Below are 27,733 nucleotides of genomic sequence, written 5' to 3'. Positions count from 1 at the left end.
CCGCTGGCATCCTGAGAGAATTACCTCCGGTCACCACAGGCTGTATTTAATTCAACAAAAAAAAAAAAAAAAAAAACGAAAGAAAGAAAGAAAATAGCGATAATCTGAGCACAGGGCGCATCAGTGAAACAACCGTCCGGTCATGCTGTGCACCTGCCAGACCTCCGCTGCCGGACCGGACTGTTGAAAGAAAACACCGGGCAACTTTGGGGGGGAAGAAGTTGCCATCAGATCGGCTGCTGACGCGGGGGTGGAGGGGCAAACTAAATCCCCCCCATCGCGTAGAATCCTATTTTTTTTTCTCCACATTTTCATCCTTGATAGGAAGGCGAAACGGCGACTTCAGTTGATTATCTGTCTTTCCTTTGCTATCCAATGGATATTCACTGCAAAGCAGACCCCTTCACCGCGATGCACCGTAAGTAGCACAACCCCAGTTTCTCCAACGCTGCAGCTTTTGCATGCCGAAATAAGAGGAAAATAGATTATTACGGCACACGCGGCGAATGCACGGTTACTTTTACGCGCAAACGTCGTCCGCTGTGCGTCTAAAAGTGGCACTAACATGACTGGAATGAAAACAGTGTGAAAAAGCCCATATTTTAATACAATATTGAATACAGAAACGCAAACGTGTTTAAATGTTCCTTAAATGTGAAATCCAACCGATCAGGTGCCACTCAGCAGCCATGTGCAGAAATTAAAACTTGTAAACAAAGAAGGTGCGCGAGCAGGTAACTCCTGCAATTTACACGTGTGTCACCCCCGCAGCTTCCCGCGCAGCACGCACGGACGTTCGGGCCTTAATAAGCCAGGGCCACATTATTTACACATCTATTATTCAAATCATCCAACAAACAACGAGCTCTCCAAGTCCAACTGAAGTCCACATGGACTGTTGTTCGCGTGGTGAACGTGTGTGAATAATTCATCGCGCCTTCGTTTACAAAATAATCTGTAATACGAGTGATCAAAGCTCCTTCAATTATTTAAAATTAAAATGCAGGCAAACGAAAAGAGTTTGTAAATTAATAACACGAGTCGAGGATTTTGTTGGGGAAATATCACGTTAGTTTTGGATTCTGATCAACTTTATTGTGCTGGTGACTCTAGAATAATTTCATACTTTACAGATAATTCAAGGATATAATAGAATATTAGAATAGCTACACGAGACTCAATACAAATAGGCTGTTCGGTTGTTATAGGTGACTTTCAAGGAGCAAAACGTAACGTAACAAAAATATATCTATATATATGTTATGAAATATATTATTGTATAAGGTTAATATTTATGTGCTTAAGTCTTGAATGTAAAGCAGCACTTACATTTTATGTTGAAAAATATTAAGATATTTAAATCATTATATTTGTCATTAAAAGTGAACAATTGAGCACAAATGGTTTTGTTTAAAAAGCAAAAGCATAAAGTTGCATCACGCAAAAATGTTTATTTTCATGTGCAATATTTATTTTAATTTCATGAAAATAAGAAAATCCAAAATTCTAAATAATAGTAATTGATCATTTCTGATCAGTTGGTTTGTTGTGTTCTGACCACATTTAATTTTGTGACCATGTTTTTTGCCAGCCCTTTATTAGCTGTCTAATTATTTGGGTTAATGAGTGGAAATAGATTTTTTTTTTAATGCATCTGTTATGTGTTCAAGGAAACACGGAATAAATAACATGGCGCTCAAAAGATTGTTGTAAATAATTTTCACAATAACATAAATCACAAATTAAAGAAATGCATTTTTTTTTTTTAAATCATTTTGAAATGTTTTTTATGTACTGATATTAAATGCATTACATAATTTTTTTCTTCAAAAATGACAATACAAAGTAGCTATTTAATATTAAATGATGATTTAATGAGATGAAAGTGATCTCAGATGTCCTAATTTAAGCACTTTTAAAATTGTTTATTTTTTTATAATTTAAAAAAAAAAAAAAAAAGAGTGAAAGTAGGAAGAAGTGACTGACCTGCAGTTCACTGCCTCTCTACAACCTTATGTAATGTTACGTCTGTGTTTGCTGCTGTTGTATCCCACGTAGGGCACGGAGGTGTGAACCAGCTCGGCGGGGTGTTTGTGAACGGCAGACCCCTCCCGGACGTGGTGAGGCAGCGGATAGTGGAGCTGGCCCACCAGGGCGTCCGGCCCTGCGACATCTCCAGACAGCTACGGGTCAGCCACGGCTGCGTCAGCAAGATCCTGGGCAGGTAGGCGCACAGCTCGTCGGCGACCCCACGAGAAGGGACGTAAACCTAAACTCTAAAGAGTTGATTATTTTAGTGGCTTGGTTGCTCTAATATAAATTGCATTTCTTCCATTAAGTTTGTTATAACGAGTTATTGCATTTCCTGCACTCTTGTACCCGTTTGCGCACAAATGCGTAAGAATAAAACTCATGTTTGATGTTTTGCTTGAAAAAGTTTTGCATGCCAAAAAAAAATATATATATATATTTATATATATATATAATAATGCCATCACTTCCATGATCTCAACGCGTATTACTATTGAATATTACACGCTGTCATTGTTTCATTTAAAGATATAATCTTTGCAGATACTACGAAACTGGCAGCATCAAACCAGGAGTGATCGGTGGCTCCAAACCCAAAGTGGCCACTCCAAAGGTGGTGGAAAAAATCGCAGACTACAAGAGACAAAACCCAACCATGTTTGCGTGGGAGATCAGGGACAGACTTCTGGCGGAGGGCGTCTGCGACAACGACACGGTTCCCAGCGTCTCATCCATTAACAGGTAGGAAAGCAATGTGCAATATGAGGTCCGAAAAAAAGACGCGCAATTCAGTAGAATCTTCGTGTGAGGGTAGTTTAGTTGGCGGATGTAAACACGGTAATGAAGAGGGCCGGCAGGGCGCAAATTGAAAATCATTCATCACATTGTATCTCTGCTGAGGCGCGCCACCCATCCACCCATCCACCATCCACCCTCCACCCACCACAGAGGAATATTGTTTGAGCAACTTTGCGCAGGCCGGCACGCCGAGGCTGCCTGCGGTCTCTGAGGTGCAATTCAATCTTTCAGACCAAACTCCCTCAACAATCAGCAGTACATCCAGGACTGAGTGAATCTGTCGAGATGAAAACCGATCAATATTCGGTGACCAGATCCCGTGGCGCTATAAAGCAGGCCAATTTTCTTTAGCACATCTAATGTGCTGGAGGTTGCTGCACAGAGAAGAGGACCACGCTGCGTGGCTCCTCCTGCAAGATGTTATCACGCAACCTAAAAATGTAACCAGACCACACATTATCCTGGATGGAAATTAACTGTTATTCTAGTGCAAAAACTACATTTCTCCAATAATTGCGACATCGAAACGCCTCTTTCAGCATCATTAGATTTTTAATGCAGAACTTTTCAGTTTTCTCTTCAGAGAAAATTGCTAACAATGCCATAGCTTTAGAATGGCAGCTTCAGGAGGATCCAGGACGCCCCCCACTTCCAGCTCAAACCCCACCCACCCCCCCCCCCCCCCCCCCCCCCCGCCCCCAACCCCCCTCACACCACCAGAGATCCCTGGTGATGAACTTTGGTTAAGAGGCACTGTTCCATAGAGCCAGCATCAGCATTACATTTTAATGAGCTGATGGGAGAGCATGGACAGCTCCACACAAGACATCTTTTAAATAGAGAAAAGGCTGAAGAAAATTCATTTCATGCTTCGTGGCTGCTTAAAAAGCCCCATTTAAGGAGGCTCAGACACATGTATGTGATAAATTCAAAATGTACATTAATATCATTAAAAGAGCCTTATAAAGTTTTTCAATTCCAATTAAGGCTTTCTATTTTGGAGGGACACCGCGTGGGGGAGCCTTATGTGTCTTTGTTTATGTGGGAAATTAAATTGTGAATACAAAGAGCTGTAATTCTATCAGCCAAATATGAGAGCTACTTTGAATTTCTATTATGGCTTAATACTGAATATTTTCCCTTCTTTTTTTTTTTTTTTTTAACAGAAGAAATGTAAGAGTTTACTGTCGGTCTCAGCACACACACACACACACACACACACACACACACACACACACACACACACACACACACACACACACACACACACACACACACACACAAACACACACACACACACACACACACACACACACACACACACACACACACACACACACACACACAAGTTTGTTTTGACTTTGTTCTGCCTAAATATTCCAATAGGTTTGAATTTCTAAAGGCACAGTGCACTAAAATCAATGAAAATCTCCTTCATGGTTCAATCTTTGGCACACTCAATTGCAGGTTTTTCCAAATAATCACTATAAACAGGGGATTTATTTATTTCATTCATGAATTGAACGACAAGGAAAGTTTTCTTCAAGGTGCTTAAACAGGGTTTTCCCCAGTTAAGGCCCAGAAAAAAAAAAAGGAAACGCTGGAGTCAAAGTCTTTTCCAGCTGGATGATTCTGACTGGGGCCAGTTGTGGGTTTGTGTGCCAGACAGTCTGACCTCAGGACTGTTGACAAAAGAGGATGCTCAATTTAAACACCTTTCCCCCCCCTGCATGCATTATTAAATGCTACAGAGACACTGTTGTTGTACGCGACAGGGCCACCACAGCCAACAAGTAACGCTACCTTGCTGTCAGACATAAAAAAAAAAGAAAGAAAAAAAAAAAAAGGTCCTCAATGGCGCTCGATATTATTGATTCAGAAGTAAAGCAATTTTAATATCTCTTCAGGGGATTTTCAGCAACAGCCAGGTCATTAATTCATTCTCCCAAATTGCTTATTCAATATCAGGAACATGGATACCAAATAAAGTCTTTGGATTTATGCAGCACACACAAGTCACGGGGTCGAATAACTGTTATGGGGAGAAGTGAAAAAAATTAAAACATCAATATGCGCTTTCTGGGAAAAGCTTGTTGTTAGGTAGCTTTGCCTCCGAGGGGCGTTTTCTTCTGTTGTTGTTTATTTGTGACAGTGTTGGATTTATTTCTACAAAGCCTTCTGGCTCCTACAGTAATTTTGACAACCTAAAACACCTGATGTGTGTTTTCCTGTGATATTGTTGACAGAAATCAAAGAAGAGACGGATCTTTAGTTCAATATTGCAAATCTGAACGTGTAAATATTTTAGATGAAATAAATACACAGATTGACAGGACAAAGAACCAGTTTTGAATAAAAAAAACAAAAAACAAAGGTTGCACAGTGCTTAACTGAATTCCTTTTCATGTGCTCTTAAATGGCGCTCGTGGCACACATGATGAATAGTTTTAAAGTTTACAAATTATTGTGACAGCTCCCTTTCTCCCCAAGTGCCATTCAGATTAAAGGAATCTAATGCTGGCGTAAGCTTGTGCAAGGCAATAAGGAACTATTGCTTTCCTGTCACATATAATTTATAGCTTTCTATTTGCATCTGTTTGCCCGTGTGACTAATCCCCAACTTTTTCTCCCCAAGCCCCGATCAATATAACCTCATCCGCACTGGCACATGGGGGCCGCTGGTCCTACAGAGATGTTTGATCTGGGAAGCAAAAGAGGTGCTACAGGGCTGAGATCAGCCCCGGTGAAACCCCTGTCCATAGCAGGGGGGTGGGCGGGGTGAGAGGAAGGGGTGGCGGGGAGAGCGAGCTGATTAGTGCGGGCCAGGTAGAGTCAGTGAAGCTGATCATTGAGGTGAATTGATGTGATTTCATGCTTTGTTTGCAAGATCACTCAGACCAAAAGTGCAATGAAGACTTTTTTTTTTTTTTCTTTTCCCCCAGACCTCACCTTTAAGGTAGAACCATTTGCCACGTCTCCTCTTCGCCGATGAGTTAGTTTGATATCTTAATCCGGCACTATTGTGGCTACATTGGCAACTCAAATCAAGGGGAAGTTTGGGAAATCGTCAGGAGGCAGAAGCATCATGTGACACTCGCTCTTTTCTTTGTTCCTCAGGATCATCCGAACAAAAGTCCAACAGCCTTTCCACCCGTCTCCGGATGGGACATCTCTGTCAACGCCAGGCCACACGATCGGTAATACAACAGCGTCAACACCAGTTTTCCACCACATCAGCACGTACAATACAAGCCTGCTGTGATTGTACAATGTATGCTGACCTTCTTTTTTTTTTTTTTTGCTTCTTGTCTTTGTTCAGTACCAAGCACAGCTTCTCCACCTGTAACCAGCGCCTCCAATGACCCAGCAGGATCCTACTCTATCAATGGGATTCTGGGTATTCCACGATCCAATGGTGAAAAAAGGAAAAGAGACGAAGGTAAGAGAGTTTCCTGTTTTAAGAAAAAAATATATATATATCCAAAGAGCTAAAAGTAAAAAAAAAAAAAAAAAAAAAAAAAAAAAGAGTCCTTTGCAGCTTTCTGCTATAAATCCCTCTTTGCTGAACTTGCAATTACAGCATTAAAACCTGCTTCAGTTCCAGTAGATGACCCTTATAAAACACCTAAGTCTGAACTCTGTTACACTGCTGTGTCAACCTGCCAAGGAGTCTTTTGATTTGAAGACACGACCTCCGCTGTTGTCTCCTGCAATTAATCTTTATGGAAGTGATTAAAGGGCTTTAGATAATTACATGTCAAGATGATGTAGCCAACCACCCAGGTCAGTCAAGAAAGGCGCTATAGCTCTGTGGAGGGCTTTCCTTTCCTTCCCCCCCCCCCCCCCCCCCCCCCCCCCCAACAAAAGTGGCTCCACTTTTGCTGCCGAAGTCGTAGGTTAGTGGATGTAAGGGGGCCTGAGGCGATATAGATTATTGGTTCTGTAAGCAATAGGCTTCCTTAATGTCAGTACATAAGAAGCTGATGAGAATAGCTAAACAGATGCACTCGTGTTACAAGACGTGTGCGGGTGTGGAGGGATGATGTGGCTGCTGAAAAGGGGCAGTTATCTCAAACAGGGTGGGGAATGAGTGCCTTATTTCTGCAGTGCTTTGGAATGGGAGCTAATCAGAGCACGGCAGCAGTTTACATAGCGTCTTCTTTGTTCTGGCGTTTGTTGAGAAGCGCCGGGGTTTGCGGGATATTGAGTGGAATTGATGTTTTATGTGCGAGCGGGGAGGGAGGGATGACTAATGACCTGTCAGAGGTAGATTTCCTGGCAAAGATATAAAAACCAGCATGACGTGGACATGGCAAATGACATAATCAAGTCTTTCCCTGTAAGAGATGCAATCGCGGAGGCATAATGCAAACGTCTGGTATTTTCAAGGGTTCATTTTCAGTCGTTCGAGGACCTCTCATATTAGCCAGGGTGTAATGTCTAGTCACTGAATGATAGAATGCACACATTTCTATGCAGATTGCTACTGAAGGGCAAAGAGGTATTAAAGGGCATGGAGAGGAAAAAGGTATGTGTGCGTGAGAAGGAGAGCCGGCCTGTTTTGTGGAGGTCTTCCAAGTGACAGCGCCATGTTTCTATGGCTATTCAGTCTCAAATGATTCCCCTGATGTGCTGCCATTTCTGTGATTTAGGTGTTCGGCCAGCATTACGATGAAAGAGTAGAAAGCTGTGCGCGTGTGCATGTGCGTATGTGTGTCAGGGTAGAATCTGCACTGAGAGTGACGGGGGGTGGGGGGGGGGGGGGGGGGGGGGGGGCTCTGGCTCTTATATACTCTCTCAACGGCCAGCTGGTGCCTACCTGGAACCACGGGGTCACGGATACTTTATCTTTCCAAAACATAAACCTCAGGCCTTGGCCGCACACATACGGCTGCAAAAGCAATGTCTTGCCTCAAGACACAGTTTGTAAGAATAGTATATTACATACGATGTTGCCCTGTAGACACAATTGTCCTGTTGCTGTCTTCTCTTAAAGTGCACTTCACCAAACAAAAACACCAGAATTTAGGGATTTTGCTCCTGGTAACTCGAAGCGTCCGCTAAAATGGGGTCTCGGCTGCAATCAGGTTACGGTCTCTACGCAGTTTTTTGTCATTATAAAAAATTATTTGAATTGGAGAACTGATCATTAAGCTGCGTCACCTACATCTCAGTTCACAGCAATATATTGAGCCTATTTGAGAGTACATTTCCCATCACAAACTGCAGCTGCTATCATCTTTGATTAGTTGAGTTCATTCATGTCATTTAGCCATAGAAAGACACTATTGTATGGTAACGATCTAATTCTATGAATGTAAGCCAGCTGATTTCTGTAACTCAACAAGACCTCACTTGACCTCGGTATTTACTGGCTATGAACCCAAACTGGCTATTTTTGCTGCCCTTTAGCCTTTCAGTGCTGTTTCTGCTTTCTGAGTAGATTTCTCTTCACGTTGTTTGCCATTCAGAAATATTTTTGCCTTGCTCAGTAGGCTGTAGTCTATAGTCGGTTAATGCTTGGATTAAATTTCCTCACAGCACAGTAGCTTTCCTGAGCCCTATTTAACTTGGTAAGCCTCATGATTATTATGGCACAAGCAGTCATTATCATGGGTTGAAAACATGAACAAAAAATGAGAGAAGGAAAGGAGGGGAAGGGTTAGGGGAGGGGGAAGCAATGTGTGCGACACAAGCCCCGCTGAAATGGATTGGCTGTGTGGCCCAGAGTATTTGTTTTAGGCAGTAGCCGTGGCGCTCTGCCAAGCAGGCAGACAGCTCCTAAGTTTCCAAGTCAGCGGTGCCCTTAAAAAAGGGTCCCCCATTACAGGAAGGATGTAGAGATAATGTAGTGTGACACACGTTATGTACACTGGGTCTCGGCAAGAGGAGCTTCAGGGACACAGGTGTCATAAGAGCCATTAATCTGCTATTGTCACGTGTTATTGCAAATTAAAAGTAGCATGTTACACTTGGCAGCCATTGTTGCAGACGGACAAAGTGTGGGAGGGAGGGAGGACGAGCGGGGGTGTGAGGGGGGGTCGAGCGAGACCCCTGGAGATGGTGTCTTTGGTGACCACGGCTGTCCGCGCGTTTTACAAATTGACATATATTAGAATTTGCAATTCTGCAGAGAAAAGCTATTACCTCGCAGATTAACATCCAAGTACCCCACTGGCCGGTTTCACCCCTGCATCCCAACCCCACCACCCCCACTGCCTCCGACACTGAGGGTCTCAGAAAAGACAAAGGGAAAGCTTGAGCAGCTCCTTCAACACGGAAATAAATACTTTATCCAAATCTTTCATGACAAATTTGCTTCCATGTATGTTTCTGCTTGAGTTGTCGGTAAAGTACTGAATGAGGCGAATTGACCTGAGCAGACAGTTTGGGTCACTGCTGATAACATGCAATGTCCACGAAGTGTGTCTGGTCTTTTAAAAGTCGTATCACACGTCCTTTTAGAGCAACGCACAAATTGCACAATCAGACCAGTTGATGATTCTTATTTTCAGCCTCTCATAAAGCTTTCTTTCCTTTTCTGTGCGTGTATGTGTCGGGCTTTCTTTTTGATTTATGAGAGAAATACCAAGAGAGAAATTTCATGATAAGATGATCATCATATATTTCAAAAGCCAACAACAATAGCCAGTGGCAGTCAGAATGGATGTGATTCTGTGCTTCAGTAGCTGTTGAATTAATTATTTCTCGTCTCTGAGTGTCATGAGGACTGAACCGATGCGTGTGGATGGAGATGAGTGATGGAGCGGGCCGCCGTCACACCCTGCTCTGTGTATCAGCATCTGTTTTGGGGGAGAGGAAGAATCAACACAGGAACTCAAGAGTGCAGCAAAATGTCAGTACCTAAGTGCGAGCGCCGCTTTGATTAGATTAGATTAATAAAGACTTAAAAGCCGAGAAACAAATGACAAATGAAAGGCCAACATTAAGCGAGAATACCTAAAACCTCTTGCAGCTCTATATGTCTGCAGACTGATTGTATTCTTGCATGGGATTGCTTGTTTTTTCCATAGATTGTGTGATGTGCATCAGAAATGGCCAATTGCTTTGTGTTGCATGGAGTATTTTCCTGCTCATGAGCAGTCACGTTCACCCATTCCTTCACACACCAACGGGGATGGCTGCCACTCAGTGCTCGCAGATCATTGGGAAACTTGGGATTCAGTTTCCTGCTCAAAACAATTTGACATGTGTAAAAGGTGCAATCAGGGATCAAAACCACTTGGAATATGACCCACTTGAACAACCGATCCCCAGCCGTCTTGAAAAATTGCTGAAATTATATCCTATGACAAACTGAGAAATGCAGGAAAATAGAAACAAAACGTGGTTTGTTTTGATTATGCAGACAACAAACTTGTTAATAATTCGGGTAATCGATAGTTTCACTCCGTTCCTGTTCAACACATATATCTGGTGATGCAGAACAAGCATATTACACTCCAAAGACAGTATTTCATTTATGTTTACATAATCAAAACATTCAATTAAAAAACCAAAATGCAGCTGAGTTCATCCAATTTGATGCAAATGAGTTTTAATTTGATTTCATTTAGCCAAGAATTGAATCAGGCGGGAAATTATGGAGGTGTATTATTGGGAAACAGACAATGTGTTTAGGGAGCGAGAGTGTATGTATGTTGACATGTTATTTAAACAAAGAGCAGACTGGGTGGGAGCACGGGGTGGAGAGAAAGCTCATTCATGTGGGGGGGGGGGGGCTTTCATGACCTCAAGGTGCCAGTTCAACTTCCTCAGTCTCTAACAAGGACTTAGCAACTCAAACCTCTTTTTTCATTCCCTTTCTTATTTTTGCGCCAGCTTTCTACGCCTCATTCATGACAACTGTTGTGTTTTTGTTTGGCGGACACTCCGTCAGACATCCTGGAGTTGCGTTGGCTAAAGCCCCCCCGCTTGGGGTCGTGACCTCTGGGTGCCAAACCCGCAGAGAGGAGTCTGCTTTATAGAGCTGGTTATCTGATCTGATGGAGGCTGCTCCCTCGTTACCAGAGTGTTAATACAGAGTGATGTCAAGATGAATACACTCGGTGCCAGCCATGATCAATAAAACCACCACGGAGCAGGACAAGCATGTAACGCACCAACAAAGCCACAGTGGTCAGAGATTATCGTCGCTGCAGCATAATGAGCAGTTTAGGATGTATCCCAATATTGGGCTTGACTTCCTTTTGTGGTGATAAGTGCTTATAGACACCTTGGGGAAGCCAGAAGACTGCTTCAAATAACTTTGTATGTTTAGAAATATGAATTAGGGTCAGTCAGATGTCTCTTGGCCAACAAACCAAACCGATGAAACGAGTGATCAACTGTGGATGCTGTGAATTGAACTGAGAATAATTCAGATAATCACCTTGTTGAGTTTGATGACTTTTGTTGTTGTGGTTACAATATTTCTATAAATGAGGTTAAAATACACAAATTGATGAAAACCACAAGCAAACTGTTGACTCCATATAAAGGGTTTTGTGTTTTTAACCTAAATGGAATTCGAACAATATATGAAAACACTTCCCCATAAAGCATTTGTGGATGCATAAGCGCAATGTACCATTGAGGAATCCTAACCACACAGCCTTCGGCGATAGCGTCACACAAATACCGTCATCTTCATCACCAACTGCTGCCAATTTGTCGGCGGAGAGTCAGTAGTGAGGAGGAAAAGTGTGTAGGTTGACCCAGGATGGTTTGCCTTGTGTGTGGGAAGTGTATTCCTCAGTGGAGAATGACAAATATGGTGTGTGTGTGTGGGGGGGTGCATTGATCAGGTGTTGTGGCTCGGGTTGGCTGATGGAGAGTAATTAATGACTATTTGCTTTGGTAGCGAAGTGAACAATTGAGTTTGATAAAGTGACATGTGGCAGCAGTCGCAGGTGGGGGGCTTTTTACCGCCCGGGCTGAATATTCACCCGAATGTGTCAAACTGTTGCTGTGGGAAAACATACTAATCCGTAATTCACATTCGCTTTCTGTCTTAGCTGTTGTGTTCTAATCTTCAAGGATTAATATGACAGTTTGGGAAATATACAAATTGAGAGTTCTTTTGATGCAAGTCGGCTTTTTTAATTGTCAGCAATATGGAGATCACCGGGGCATTTTAACTTAAAACAGCCTGGCTGCCTGCAAAGCTACAGCTAACAGTCAGGAGACTGTGGCTTTATATGAAGCATGCCAACACGGGGAAATGACAGGAAGAGTTTACATTTTTTCATCTAACTCTCACGTGTGACAATCACGCCATCATTCGTCGGTAATGTACGTCACCAGATTCCCTCATTTACTGCCATCGATGATACTACAACTGTGAATGTAAATAAAATAATTAGCAATTCCGGGCGCTTGCAGAAATGAGTGGTGTTGTGATTGTTTTTGCTCGGTCAGTCGCAACATAATTAATGATACTTTGAGGCTTAAATGACATTGACGTGTCTTTTCCTCTTTCAAATGGGAGCTTACAGTTTTATTTTTCCTCACATGTGTAGAATCTATCTATCTCATAAATGTAAAATTTGTAGTACTTATTACACAATGTGACATATTTGCAACTGTCAGCACAATTTCAGGTTACACGCACGCACGCACGCACGCACGCACGCACGCACGCACGCACGCACGCACGCACGCAAGCACGCACGCACGCACGCACGCACGCACACACTCGCTGTCTTTTATAGCTCCTTCAGCCCTTCTTTGGGAGAGTCGGGTTCATCCTCTGGCCTCAGCCTGTGAAAAAAGGTCAAGCAGCAGAATAGAATGGCAATAACCCTCCCAAATGGTACTATCACACAGACATGATTGATCAATTGAATTCCATGGCAGAGAAAAATGTGGGATTAAGTAGAGTATTATACGCACAATGAGTTGAGGCATGATGTTCATTTCAAGTTCATTTCAGCTCCCTCTTGCCACCAGATCAGGCAATCAATAGCGGCCTTGCATATCATATATCACCACTCTCCCACTGAGGGGAGAACATAATCTGCCGCAAATTTAGAATGACAGATTTGTAAGGGAGCTGAAGCTTTCTGGGATCCGGGGAGGAGACCTACAGACACAGCCACTGCAGGCAGGAGAGGTGGAGTAATGGAGAGGGGCTGAGGAGCCGAGGGAGGGAGGGAGGGATGGGACGGAGGGAAGGAGGGAGGGAGGGAGGGAGGGAGGGAGGGAGGAAGCTAGCTGTGGAAGGATGGACTGTAAAGGCGTTAAAAGCGTTGCACACAAGTAACAACAGAAAAAAGCTAAGACATCCTTCTCCCAACAGTCGAGTAATCAGGTCAGGAGTCGGGAGAAAATTCCCTGTGTTTGGAGAGCAGGATGATTGAACTAGACTGTACGATTTTATTCAGCCTCTTGTCCTCCGTCGCTTCCTCCAAATGGAACCACAGAGAATGAAAGCAGTATTGAATTGTAAAAAGGGAAATTGTGTTGGGGTTTTTTTTTTTTTTTTTTAACCTGCTCCGTGAACATCAGTAGGGCTTTTTGGGTTGAAGAGAAAGAAGAGGGGAAGAAAGAAAATCCTCTGGGTGGAATGAATAGGCGCTGTAATGGACTAGCCGCTGCTTTCATTAGTACACACGCTCGCCACAACATGTATATATTTGCAAGTGACGGTAATCCATCAATTACCAGAGGGCTTTCAGATCATGATGGTGTTAATACTGTGGTGGGGGAGGAGGGAAACGCTGTGTGATGTAGCCACTGGCTCGCCACAGCCAGAAGGTGCAGAAAAACTGCATTCTGTCCTCCTCAGGTCCCCCACAGTGGTGGTGCAGGAAAAAAAAAAAAAAAACCCATGAGGAGAATATAAAGTGCATAGCTTGAAGTGAAGGCCAGCTTCCGAGGGCAAGTGTCTCGAATGTTGCTCTTTCTTCTTGTAGATGGTTCAGATGGTTCTGGCCCAAACAGTGATTCTCAGGGTAGTGTGGAGAGTTTACGGAAACACCTGAGGGCAGATGCCTTCACCCAGCAGCAGCTGGAAGCGTTGGACCGGGTCTTTGAGCGCCCTTCGTACCCTGACGTCTTCCCAACATCGGAGCATATTAAACCAGAACAGGTTAGTAGCGTCACAACACTCCACCTCTGCTTTTTTTTTTTTTTTTCTTTCCCCTTCATACACAAAAAAACCCTCCTACTGTCACAAATATTCCCTAACCATACACAGAAACAAAAGCTAATTAAACACACGTCTTGAGATGGCCAAGCACTGGATTACAGTCCCAGCATGTATAATGCTGCAGGGATCACCAGGAAAACTCCCACACGTTATTGATTTTGTGATGAAAAACACATTCCTTGTACCCCCTGTAATTGAGAATAACAGTAAAGCAACATGAAATTAATCGATACCTAGATTTTTCTTCATTCTGGCCATGTTATTCAACCAGTGCTGTACATTTTTCCAATTGGGCAAAATATTTCTCTGCGTAACGCCTGTCTCCAAAGTCGGCCTTTTGTTGTAACATGCATTCATGAAATAGATGCATAACAAACACCCTCCATCCATTCTGAGTCCTGATATTGAAACTGCACTTGCCATCCATCCTCATTTCAAAAATTAAGAGGCATTCGGGGAAAACAGCCACCCCCACGCCAAAACGACAGCCAGAAAGCACCGCTTATTAAAAGCTCCGAGCTTATTACAATGGATAACCTTTATTTACTTTCATTATACTATTAAACAACAAGAGACTATTAATTTCTCCCACCAAACTACAAGTCGGACCCATAAAGCAAAAGCAGTCACCTAATTGAGTTCATTTTAATTTCTCTCCAATCGGGGCGAATTACGCAGGTGATAAATCAGTGGGACAGGCCTCACCTCCAGAAGAGGGCCTAATTTGCAGCTAATTACAAAACTGATTTCTACTGGAAGATCAATACCAAAACGAATTGGAAATGACTTGCAATCACAAAGAGCGTCAGGGAGAGTATTAAAAGGCAGGAGGAAAGAGGTTAGAATAAAAAAAAAAGGGGGGGGGGGGGTGGCGGGTGGCGTAGAGCAAGTAAGAAATAAAGAAAGGAGGCCAGAAACAGGCCAGAAAATTCTCCTTTAATTTAATGCAATATTAATCAGAGAGTTTTCCCTTTCATAGCCGAGTAATGTTTTTTTTTTTTTTTTTTTGGGGGGGGGGGGTTCGTAGGGAAAATGTGGCCCTATTAGCCAGTGTCTGGGTGCTGTAGAGAGGCATTAAAAACCCATTCTGGAGATGCAAAACTCAATGGATTCACCCCTCCCACACTTCTGCTAGCCATTTGGTCATCCCTTTCAGACCTATCTTTTCAGCTTTCCCCCTCCTGCCCTTTATCTGCATGATAAAACGTCTGTTTGGCGTCTGAAGCCTGCGAGAATAGAGGAAAACATCCGACATTGTGCCAGTGAACAGTTGTAGCAGACAATTAGAGTTTATCTGTGATAGTGGCAGACAAGAGTGGGGTCACAGGCGTCCCCCTGTGGGAGCGCGGCCCACTGAGCCACTCACATCCAACCATGGACAAACATTGTCAACACTCAGACTCCGGAAGTCTCATCTCATTAAAAACAGAAAACCCGCTAACATCTGCCGGCAGTGTCTTTACGAATATAAACAAAAAGTGAACATGACAATGAAGAAGAAAGTTGGAAAAAGATCCTTTTTTTTTTTTTTTTTTTTTTTTTTTTTTTAATGATTTAGTTTGAACAAAATACAAAAAAAGTTTTGTTTTAATCTGTATTTTCAAAGATGCACCTGCAAAATTACTATATCTAACTGATTTAAAAAAGTGGAATTGTTTATTTTCATTATTTTCAGGGTATTTAGTGCAGTGCAGTGCCACACACTAACCTGATCTGACCGATACTGAGGTTGGCTCAGGACAAGCTATTGAAAAGCCACACTCACAAATATAAACATAGTCGAAATGTTCTGAAAAGACATGCCAAATTTATTTTTACATTTCATTCTTTGGAAAGAAATTCACAGTAAAATGGAAACTGGCAGATATGATTGTCATTTCTTAATGAAAATAACATTCTGAAATATGTGAATTTTCTTCTTTTCAACTGCATTTTATTTATTTGTGTCACTCGTGTTTTGGAATTACATTTACACAATGGTACTCTCATAACTTGGTGTATCATATGTTGCGATCATACAATATCATGCCCCAAACCTATCAACAATAAATAGATATACTGGGGGGAAAAAGCAGCAAAGTTGTCAATGACCCTCATTAAACTAGGTATTCAGGTACTTTTGGATTTGCAAGTGTTTACTTGCAGAAACTAATACTGCTCGAGCTAAAAAAAAATATGTTCTTCTTTGTGACTTTGGTAAAGTAGTCCCCGAAGCTCACATGTGAATACAAACCAGAAGAAAAGCCTGAATGGTTTTCGGGGTGACAAAATGTGTAAGTTGTACATGCAATTATATTCACAGATGAATGTTAATGAAATTTAAAGGTGGTTTAGACGTCAAATTAAAAGAAAAAAGCACAAAAAAAATAAAATAAATAATAATAATGGTGAATGGAGTTTCTCAAACAGGGCCACATGGTGTGTCTGTAACAAAGCAGAACTGCTTTCTCCCTTGGCTGATCAGGGGTAGGACTGCAGTCAAGCACAAAGGGCCAGCTGACGCCTTGGCTTTTCACTCATCTCAAAATCCCACTTCCTCTCAGACAATACCAAAATACATTCATGATATGCTTGAACTGCCACCCTGCGACACACACACACACACACACACACACACACACACAATACTCTCATACAAATTTATACTTCGCACAGGCCTTGTGTGCAGCGCTTAATGGAGGAGGAGAAAGGAGGATTTCCATCTAGGTATTGTTTGGTTGTGTAATGATTCAACTGTCCTTTTCCCAGGCTAATGAGTACTCGCTCCCTGCCCTGAATTCCAGCTTGGACGAAGTCAAGCCCAGTTTATCCTCTAGCGCCAATCCAGACCTGGGCCCCAGCGTGTCGCAAAGCTACCCTGTAGGTAAGATCAAGTGCCGTACAGTTCGCCTTTACGCTGCAGAGCCACAGCTTCAGCTGAGGGGTTTGGACCGATGTAAAAAAAAAAAAAAAAAAAAAAAAAAAAAAAAAGAACGTCCGCGCTAAATATTCTTGTGCAATTGACCGAGACAAAATGAACTGTGTGACAATAAAGGCAAACCAAAAAGTTAAGTGTGAAGACTTTTTTAATACCATTTCACTCTGAGCTGAAAAGGTGGTGCGGTGATGTGATGAAAGCTGAGCAGCTGTACGACGTCCATTTTTTATTTTTTTTTATTTTTTTTGCTGAGCAAGCAGGGTGATAAGAGAGATTGGGAGGGGATGAGAGCTGTTCAGTCACCGCTGGACAAGGACCTTTGGGTGTCAGCACATCAGAACTATGACTGTGTATCAGAGCAAGGTCTCGGAGGAAGAGAAGGAAGGAGACACGCAAAAAAAAAGAAAAAAAGAAAACAGCCACCGTGCAGGACTGACTGCTGGCTGGCTGGCTGCTGTGTTGCTCCTGCGATTTGTTCACCAGGAGACAGTTTGTGTGTCTCAGAGCACGAGTAATGTGCCTCGGTAAATACGCTCTGGCATTTCTGCCGCCTAACTCTAACACCATGATCATTTATTTCACCCTCCTCTCTCTCTCTCTCTCTCTCTCTCTCTCTCTCTCTTCCTCTCTCTCTCTCACCCCCCCCCCCCCCCCCCCTTGTTGTCTCCTCTCCCTGTCACAGTTAATGACTGCCTGGCTAATTGAAATATTGTTTCGTTGTTGCAGTGTTATTACCAAGAAGAAGGTTAAGTTTACTGAAAGTTTACGATGACTGTCGGGGGCCCCGAGATTAATACACAGAGCTTTTATTAAAATTCATATAATTATGCAGCAGCTATCAAAGGCAATGAGTTCTGCGTGGGGGTAGGACAGGGTGATTGAAAATTGCAGCAGCCTCCTTTTCAGATGATAGCCAAGCAGCCTTATGAGAAAAGAAAGGAAGCCTTTTCTCATTAATATGTGGGAGGTAGATTTCCCCCTGTAAGGCAGGCCTCCTGAGAAGAAAGGTGTGTGTTTGTCCTTTGTGCACTGATGGCCCCTGCAGAAAGCAGGCCTGGTTCTGCAGGCGGCTTTGCTTGCACCTGGGATATTTTAGATGGTCCCTGCAGAAAAGGCTCTCCTTATTGCTTTACAGGTGCAAAGAGACATTGAGAGGAAGAAAGATGGGATTGTATACATATCAGCGTGTCTTGGCGTTTGCACACGAGCGGTGTTTGTATTAGTAAATACGTTTTTGTTTTTTTGTTTTGTTTTCCCCAATGTCCTTCTTTGGTGGAAGATCTCAGTGGAGACAGAGAAATAAAGCGTGCAGAGGTCAAACTAATAGAACAAACATCGCTCTGACTTCCACTTGGTAATTACTATTTGGTTAGTGGCTCCTCTACTTGGTTTTCCCTCACTGCCTGCCTGTCTGGATAATAGGTGATATTCAGGTGTGTGGTCTCTCTCTAATGGCTGAGCATTACAGTTTACTTGCCGGCGATAAGCTTACCAGAGGAATTTTAAGCCGTGCAAAAAGTAGTAAATTATCTGCAGTATTTAGGCCCAGATCCAATTTCAAATTAATTGTGTCTTTACGAGGGGAAAGAACTGGAGATTATGTTCATCCTTAAAATGTTTTTTCGAACACCAATTAAAACGCCCGCAGTTATTGATCTTGTTGATTTTATGCCCCCGGAATTTGCATAATCTATTAAAAATGAATGATTCATGAAGTGCTCATTGCCAGAGATCGGGATTCTCAGTGAAGTGAAAGACTTGAGAGATAGAAATCTTTTGTGTCCCCTGCTTATCCTATTAGGGCTCAAAAGTACCTGCAAAGCAGACTCAAATAAGAAAGGGATTTAAGGGCATTGTGCACATCATCGAAATTCAGAGGCTAGAAGCCACTTCCATTAAAAAACGTTTTTTTTTTTCTCTCCCTTTCCTCCCCATTAATGCTGTATTACCTGCTAAATAGTCCCTCTTACCCCATAAAAACACCAAAGGGTTCCATGAATATGTGGATAGGACAATTGCATATTGTGAGGTAATTTCTATTGTTGATATGGGAAGTAATTTCTTTGATGAATTCCCTCCGAGAGATGGATTTCATCTGAAGTGCTTCTTATTCTTGTTCGTTCGAACTGCTTGAAATTCAAATAGTGTGAGCCGTGGGTGAATTTCTGAAAAGCAGAGGGAGGAGCTCAGAACTTTTTGGTGTATTTTGAGAAATAAATGGAGAGATGGCCTCGATACGGCCGATTGTCCACTATTTCTATAGAGTTTCTGTATTTCCTGAAATTAGTCAGAGTCCACCTGTTTTCTCGATGGCGCTTCAGACTTCTTCGGGGGCCCTCTTCAGGCGCTCCGCAGATTCCCCTGAGCATTCAGTGGGAGTTTTACTCATCTATACGCAGTGACTGCATACTGAACACTCTTTACACATATTCCCCGCTGGGCCCGTTAATGAATGCCTCTGAAGGCTTGAAGCCCCTGTGTCAACGACACCTCTCCTCCTCAAGCAGCCTCTTTCCTCCGCCGTTGTCCTCTCCTGTTGTTCTTATAAACAAACCTCCATCCACCAAACACACACACACACACACACTTAACATTCAATTAAGGTGAGTGAGTGATCTCTGGGTGAACTACAACAAATAGTACCAAGGCCTGCCGTTGTCCAGTGAGCAACGAGCAACGATCAGACAGTGAACCTGCCACCGGTGACGTGTGGCCTCATGACAAACTGCTGGTGTGTCTTCCCACCGGGGGGGGACGGGACACGGAGGCTCCGAAATTAATGCTTATTTCGTCTTCACAAAAGCAAACTAACCTTTGAGCACACATTTGATAATGAATGACTTTCAGCCGGCGTTTGGGGAATTAAAGCAATTTGGCTCTCCAAACATTCTTTACTTAGTTGTAATTAATTAGGGTGCTGAGATTTTTTGGCTCGTGATAAATTGCCCCATTCTGCATATAGCCCAGGAAATGGAGGTCAAAGATTTTTGGTTGTTGTTGTAGCAAACATGAAGGTGTCCCTGTCATGCTAAATTTAATACTCTTGCAAGCAAAAGAGTCGTTCACAAATGACTTTGTTCGTGTGCCAAAGGAAGAAAAAAGAAGAAGGTCACCCTGCTTTTTCTGTTCTGTGTTTTAAGAAACTGAGCCGATGTCCAAGGGAAAACAATGCATATTTTTGACATTGTTGTTTTGGAAAGTATAAATTTTTTCCTGATGGTCCAACAGTCATATGAAGCTTTGTGCCATTGTGTGTACAATTGACTGACGGCAATACAATGCCTGTTAAAGTCAGATTTTTCTGCACAAACCAACAACAACAAAAAACGCCGTATTCCCAGTTCAGCCGTTTCCAGCCACTTTTCAAATTAAGACAGAAATCAACAGGCTTTTGTAACAGAAAACCCCCAAAAATCTTTGAATTGATTTTCACAGGGAGAGAAAAGGAGGGCAGTGGAAAATAAATAGCTTGATTCGCTGGCGTTCAATCTAAGGGGACTGTCAGAGGAAGCAGACAATATAAAGAAGCCCATCTTTTAATGAGAATCTGGACACACATCTCTGTTGTAAAAACAACAAAGGCTAGGGAGCAGCTAATGAGGCTATCATTGCTGTACAGAGAGTTCTCCGAACCGGCGCCTCTCTGAAAGAGGGCTTTAAAGGGGGACATAAAGCAACAGTCACAGAGCTGCTGGCAGCCGGTTCCAACTGCATCCTGGAACATACAAAAACAGGCCGCGGGCTTTTAAGATGGAGCGGCGTACATTTACGCTGTGAAGCAAACGTCGAGGGAAGAAACTCCAAAAGGTGTCTCACATTGACGCTTTTTGAGGGTCAGAATGGAGGTTGACGTTTTCAGTCAGCTGATGATATTGACACCACTGGATCGGTCCCACGACCGATATTGACGACCGTCCTGCCATAAGTGAGCTCGTTTCGACGCTTCGTCTCAACGCGTGTTCACGTCGCATAGTTGGATCAAAAGTGGTGTAAGAGTAAGTGGTCGATCAGAGTCAGGGTAAAATCCACCTCATGGAAATCGCACCGTGTGTTTTACCATATTTTGAATAAATTAAACCGGATGTTAACTTTAACAATGTACAGTAATGGCGTTGAACGTGCGCTTCCTTTTTAACTGCACAGGGTAATGAAGAGATAAGAGTATTTACTTTGATTAAATAAGCCAGACAGCTGAAGCTGCTGCAATAATAATGAAGAAAAGATTCACAGGTTCTGTGTTTGCAGAGACAGTTAGACAATAGTTACCAGTGTACACACACACACACACACACACACACACACACACACACACACACACACACACACACACACACACACACACACACACACACACACACACACACACACACACACACACACACACACACACACACACACACACACACACACACACACACACACACACACACACACACACACACACACACACACACACACACAATGGCCTCGGCCCTGCTCGACCCCCCACCTACAGTACTCCCACGGCTCCCTTTGACTTATGTGCAGTGGCTTGTGGCTAACTAATTCTTATTACAAATGAAAGGTCCAACATGACCTCACTCTTCTCTGTGAAGCTCTTTAACGCAGCAGACTTGGTGTTTCACTGCTTTGACCGAAACACACATCTCACCAGGCCCTGGTATAATACGACCATCAGTGCCGAGACGTGCCAACAAAAGGGAACAGTCGTTTAACATGAAACGCCTTTTTCTTATTTTTTTCAAACACAAATGTTTCATGTATTTCATTAGGACCCATTTGTCATATCGGAGATGTTTCTCATCTTTTCTTTTAATGGTTCAAAACTTTGCAGTTGTTTTGTAACTTGGACTAAAATCTCTTCATCGGTTTATCTTTTAGCCAACGTGTTAAATGATTTTTCTTTTTCTGATTAAAAATAAGTACAATATAATAAATCGATCTTAATCTTAAAAAGTATATGCGCAAAATATTAATGTAATGGCAATTGATATTCCAAAACACAGTAACTAAAGCTGTGAGTTTAATTAAGGTGATTGTATTGTTCAACATTAAAACATTTTTTTATCAAAAATATAAACCAGTGACCTTAAAATATTTTTTAATACTGATTGGGTTTTACATTTATTGTGCGTTCGTCTATTTTGCTACTCTTATTAGAAAACATATTTCCCTCATATACTTTCATTTTAAATGCAAAACTCTTGCTCCTCTCACATAGCTCCTCCTCCTCCTCCTCCTCCTCCTCACATCCAGGCCTGCTCTCATGCCTCTCCACAACATGCACATTCACGTCTCTGTAGCTTGTACCCACATCTACAATCAATGAAATAATCTGTAATATAATCTGTAATATAAGTACAAGTATAGACTTAACTCTCTCGTGTTTTGTACTAACAATCAGCCATCGCTAATATGGAAGTGAGCTTTATTTTTTTTTTTATATATTTCCAACTATGCATTTCTTTAAATGTTAAACATACAGTATAGTAACGGTTTTGGGGCTGTTTCACGTGTTAGAAGACGGCTTTGGATCAGTTTTATGCTTTACATGTCAAAGTGGGACAACATTCTAATTTCCAGTCATAAAGTTAGAAAATTAACTGTGAGGCCAAATTAAAAGTGGTTCCAGGAACAATTGTATTCCTGACCAGCTACAAATGAGCTCCCTCCAGAAGCACAATCACAAAGTAATAAAGTGTTCTATTAGTGAAGGCCCGACTCTAAAAACCGAAGGGGAGTAAACATCATCCATTCATGAGTTCTCTTTAAATCTGCTACAACGATAAGTTCAATTGTTCTGAATCACCAGTTTTTTTGTTTTTGCAGTTGTAAGTTGGGCTCTGTATCTCCGGACAACTGTTGTCTCGTGGCGTTATGGTGCATTTCATCCCTCTGTTCCTCATTAAAGCTCCGTTGGGAGATAATTTTCCCTTCGAGTCCAAGTGGCCCTCACAGCTGACAATATAGTGGGGGCCTCTCTTACCCCAGATTGGGGTTACGTGCCGTCGTCCAAATGTCCCCGTGGCCAGCGAGCACAGCCCAACCGTCACTCTCAATTACAGAGCTGAATATCTGCAGCCAGACGGGTGACGCTCTGCAGAGAGGCCTGTGTGCTCTGCCTTTGCAGCCACCACAGAAAAGAGAGGAGCCTTATGGGGGTTCGACAGAGGCTGCCATATTTAGAACCGATTAATGAGGACGTGCGTTAACGTTCGAGTTCAGACGCTTGGAAAAACAACAGCTTTCAGGCCGTTTTTTCACTCCACCTGGTCGATGTTTGAGAGACAGACCGATGGTTTCCACAGATTCTTTTAAACAATCTTAGCAGGTTGAGACACAACTTTTGGGTTTTTGACTGACTTGGTGGTGGTGGTGGCCGTGATGAGCTGCTCTTTTCAATAGATGGCATATCTATGGTAAGAATTGGGCAAAGGGCCAGGCTAAGTAACAGCAGGAGCAAAGTTTCAATTTAAAAATGAAACAAACAACATTTGTGAAATTCTAAACTTCGAACCACATGATTTGAATGCTCTAATGTTCACATGTGAAACATAAAATAAGACACGTAAATAATAAGGTTTTCATCACTTTTACATCAGAAGTGAATAAGATAAAAAAAAAAAAAAAAAACATTAATATTGTCTATATCAAAGATCCATCCAGCTAAATAGGTCAATATCACTTTACTACACTATGTCTTAAGCTTAGGTTTGGAGACCTGTGAATCTGTGACAGAAATTAAGCAGTTTAACCAGCTCAATTCACACTTTATTATTATATTATTACAATCCTTCATCTTCTTAAACTCATTTCCTAGATATTTTTTCAAGCTAAAAATAAATAAATAATAATTAACAGAATATGAAGAACAAAACATTATCATGGTGGAGAACATATTCAATGCATGTCGGAGGTTATTTCACCAGAGGTGGTCATCTAGAGCAGGGCTGCTCCCAAGAAATTACTTGGATCAAACAATTACTGCGATACGTCCATTTGATTGAACTTGAGTTTTATTACAGTTTATTTGTTGATAATCTCGACAAGTAAAGTATCAATAAAACCCTGCTACGCTAAAAATCTAAACAACAGGACTTCTTGACAGTTTGTTTTTTTTTCTTTTTTGTTTTGTTCCTCTGTTTTGTTTCTGCAGGTCGGGACATGGCCAACACAACCTTACCTGGGTATCCCCCTCACGTTCCCCCTACCGGCCAGGGCAGCTACCCGACCTCCACGCTCGCTGGAATGGTTCCTGGTGAGTGAGAGGCGACGTCGGTGCCTCGTTTCGTCATTAAGATCCATTTAGCAGCTGGCGTCGGCCTCAGAAGGAACATGTGTAGGATCTGAGGAGGCGAGTGAAAAAGACCTGAGAGCCAAATTATGCAGAGAGGGGGATGAATATTGACCTGCAGAGTAAAAGGCTCACGCACACTTATATTAGCTGTGTGTGTATGATTGGATTAGACAAGCTGAATAAGTGATCAGAGACACGGGAGAGGACACTCGCTCTCTCTTCCTTCCTGCTTCCCTCTCGGCCTTATTGGCTCATTATCTCCCTGCGTGGCCGTTCTCACCGGCCTCGATAAACAGCGCCGAGCGCCCTCCCCAGCCTCTGCGCTCCAGAGCACATCCCTCTCCCCTCCTCTACTTAACCTGCAGTTCAGGTTCACAGCAAACAGTTAAGGGTCAAAAGGCAGAGGCATGGGAGCCCGGTAAATATTCAAATCGCCGTCTCTCAGAGGAGGCCGGCCTTGTGTTTCACTGCTAGGAACAGAGCAAAGATGCAGCTTTTTTTTTCTTCTTTTTTTTGGGGGGGGCGCTGAGCTCAATGAGTTTCTCATATTTTTCATCAAAACAAAGATGGAAATTTGCTGTGAAGTGATTAAAGCTCATAGACTTGGAACTAAGTCGAGTGCTGCATTCGCATGTCTTTTTATTTTTTTCTTTGATTATAAAGAGCTTCCTTCACATTTTACAGTATCTTTTCCAAAATTTCGATTTGGATTTTCATGTAATCTACTTGGATACACTTTTAATGAAACTTGTAAAGAAGTTTAGTGAGTTTCTTAAAGGGCCAGTTCACTCACATTGTAAATTACCATATTATTATCCTTTAATGACATCGCCTCTGTAGATTTTTAAGTTCTCTCCTTTGTTTTTGACTGCTTTAGTTACGGTGAAGTTAATTTTGTTGGCCAAAAAAACAAACTGTACACTTTCAAGCATGTGATTAGTTTACTGGCTCTTTAAATCAGGTTTTCTCTTAATCTACTCTTATTTAAAACCCTCCAAGCATATCTTGTTTTGTTTATTTAAAAGTAGTTAGCAATTGTTTAATAGTTCAGCTTGATCTCAAGCTTTTTTGAATGTCTAAAAATAGATTTAGCGAATGTAAACAGACAGGATTTATATTTTGTTGAGCCTATTTAACCGTGCAACTCCAAATTCAGAAGCGTCCCTTGGCTCTCAGCTAATAAAGCAGTTAAATCCTGTGGATAAGAGAAAAGTGAAGTCAAACATACTTCTACTTTCCATTTGCTCTCATGTAGCACGAGGCAAAAGATGAGGACCTTAATCCCATGGCTTGTGGTTTTGTGTTACAACCGATTCATCCTACACACAACCACCGAGATTTAGTGACAGGCGCAAAACACTGTTAAAGCAAAGCCATTCCTCACCAGCTTCATATAAAATCTAGCCTTTATTGTCTCATAAAAGAAAGAAACATGTTGAACCAACAGCAGTGCTCACTGACATGCTCCAAGTTACTTCCCCTGCAGTGTAATTCTGTTGCAAGAGGCTCACAGCACAGGGGGCTTCGGATTGGAGACGGTAAAATTCCTCCAAGAAAAGGCTGCAGGATTTATTGCAGCATATCAAAAATGCATGCATGAAACTGTTTATTACCACTCTGTATTTATTAGACTGGTTTGGAATATACTGGAGGAAGAAGAATGGGTAGATATCCATAAATGGGACAGGGAAAGCCGCCTTCAGTGTCACATCCTGTATTGTTCAGTGTTGCATAACTTAAGTGAAATGAAAAAGAAATAAATTACTTGCTTGACTGGTCGCACATCGATGACTATCATTTCCACTCTCAAATTGCATCCTGTTTTGAATGACGAGAAATGTGAAAGGGTAATGGTTTGACGCATTGAAATGCTAATTGATTTGTTGTTTTGTTTTGCAGGGAGCGAGTTTTCGGGGAACCCCTACAGTCATCCGCAGTACACAACCTACAATGAAGCCTGGCGATTCAGCAACCCAGCATTACTAAGTGAGTGGAGAGTGGGAAACTTTAATGAGAATGATTAATTGACCGTTTACTAAACCCCTCACCCCACAAACAGGCTTTTCATGTTTTTTTTTGGGGGGGGGGGGGGGGGGGGGGGGGGGCGAGTAGTGCGAGGGGGGAGGTCAAATGAGTAACACTTCAGGATTTTGGGAGTTGGTGCGTCTCTCTCGGATTTTCAAACAAGAGAGAAATCAGGAGAAGAAAAAAAGTGAAGAAAATACTATCAACCCTGTTATGGCCTCCCATCTGTCTTACTATTGACAGTAAACAATTGTTTTTACAATTTCTTTTCTTTTACAACATAGAAGTTTGCTCCTTTCTTTTCTCTTCCTGCTTCGCTCCCGACCAAACCCACCGACTCAGGTCCATTTTAATACCTCTCAACTTTAAAGCGTGAAAGTGAACACGTATTAAGAGATAAATAAGCTTTGAAAGTCAACTAACGCTACGTGTCTATGCTATATGCAGAAATGTATATTATTTTGAAGCATTTTTAGGCGATCAACAATCTAAAATGGTGGCATTTGGTCAGCTGTGCAGCTTTTCCAACATATTTGCTTGGATAAAAATATCATAAATTATTTAATGTCATTAATATCCTGCATTGTTTTTAAGGCAGCTTGGAGCCTATCGAGTTTAAATTGTCATTCTATGAGTAGAAGTCATACGGCGTCGACTCAAGACAGCCTGTACGAGGCCGTCATCAAGAAACCTTCAAAATAAAAATGCAGTTGTAAGCCGAGACGTGGATCCAGCATTTAAGTGTTAAACCGTTACAGTCGAGCTTTGGCCAAAGGAGCGGCGTCAGTCTTCCACTGTTCAATGAATCCGTGTTAACAGAGTCTGTGTACCGGTGACTTCCACAAGTGTATCCGAGTCGAGCTCTTTATGTACTCTGGACAGGAACAGAGAGTTTTGTTCTCTCTTCCACGGCGGAGATTAAAGCCATTGCATGGGAGTATTCGCATGCCTGTCCTTGGCACGTTGTTCAAACGCAACCTTTTTTCTTGTTTGGAGTTCGACAACCACCGTGTGAATGGCGACAGATTTGAAGTTGGCGTCCAGAAAAACATGAAAATGCCAGAACTGACTTAACTCAAGCTACTTATTTGTGAATGAAATTGCAGAAGTATTTCCCGTCTTGTAGAGTCTCCAAACACTGTCAACAAAATAAAGGGTTAAATTGAGATAACGAAACAAATATAGGCTACATGTGTTTTTGTAGCTACAGCTAGCATGTTATATCGGGGGCGGGGGGGGGGGGGGGGGGGGGAATCCTGCTTTTGTTTTTCTTTATCTAAATCCTGTGAAAATATTTGTATGATACAAAAATTTGCTGTAAAAAAAAAATGATTTGTTGTTTCAAATGGTTCGTTCTTCTGTTAACTTCCAGGTTCCCCTTATTATTATAGTGCCGCATCAAGAGGCTCCGCCCCTCCCACTGCTGCCACTGCCTATGACCGTCACTAGTTACCACGGAAACCAAATCAACCTGCAGGACCATGGCCTGAGCCTCCATATTGCCCCGGTGTGA

At 42.3% G+C, this 27,733-nt stretch overlaps 1 protein-coding gene across 4 annotated transcripts; it reads left to right on the top strand.

Annotated features, from left to right (window-relative positions):
* Nucleotides 1–369: 369 nt before the first annotated feature.
* Nucleotides 370–27,733, top strand: pax2b (paired box 2b; the record flags this gene model as incomplete). Of its 4 annotated transcripts, none has more annotated exons than XM_080462743.1 (10): nucleotides 370–418; nucleotides 2,059–2,224; nucleotides 2,575–2,772; nucleotides 5,947–6,026; nucleotides 6,149–6,268; nucleotides 13,746–13,921; nucleotides 16,730–16,844; nucleotides 24,055–24,156; nucleotides 26,095–26,181; nucleotides 27,593–27,669. In XM_080462743.1, the coding sequence occupies 10 exons, from the start codon at nucleotides 376–378 to the stop codon at nucleotides 27,667–27,669; spliced, it is 1,164 nt and encodes a 387-aa protein (XP_080318869.1). The 4 variants fall into 4 exon arrangements, with proteins under 4 accessions (XP_080318869.1, XP_080318868.1, XP_080318866.1 ...); XM_080462742.1 differs by having other exon boundaries at nucleotides 376–418; nucleotides 27,612–27,733; XM_080462740.1 differs by having other exon boundaries at nucleotides 376–418; nucleotides 6,149–6,276; nucleotides 13,685–13,921; nucleotides 27,612–27,733.

This window comes from Lipophrys pholis, assembly GCF_963383615.2.
Source record: "Lipophrys pholis genome assembly, chromosome: 1".
Taxonomy (NCBI): domain Eukaryota; kingdom Metazoa; phylum Chordata; class Actinopteri; order Blenniiformes; family Blenniidae; genus Lipophrys; species Lipophrys pholis.
This window is presented reverse-complemented; position numbering and strand designations above follow the sequence as displayed.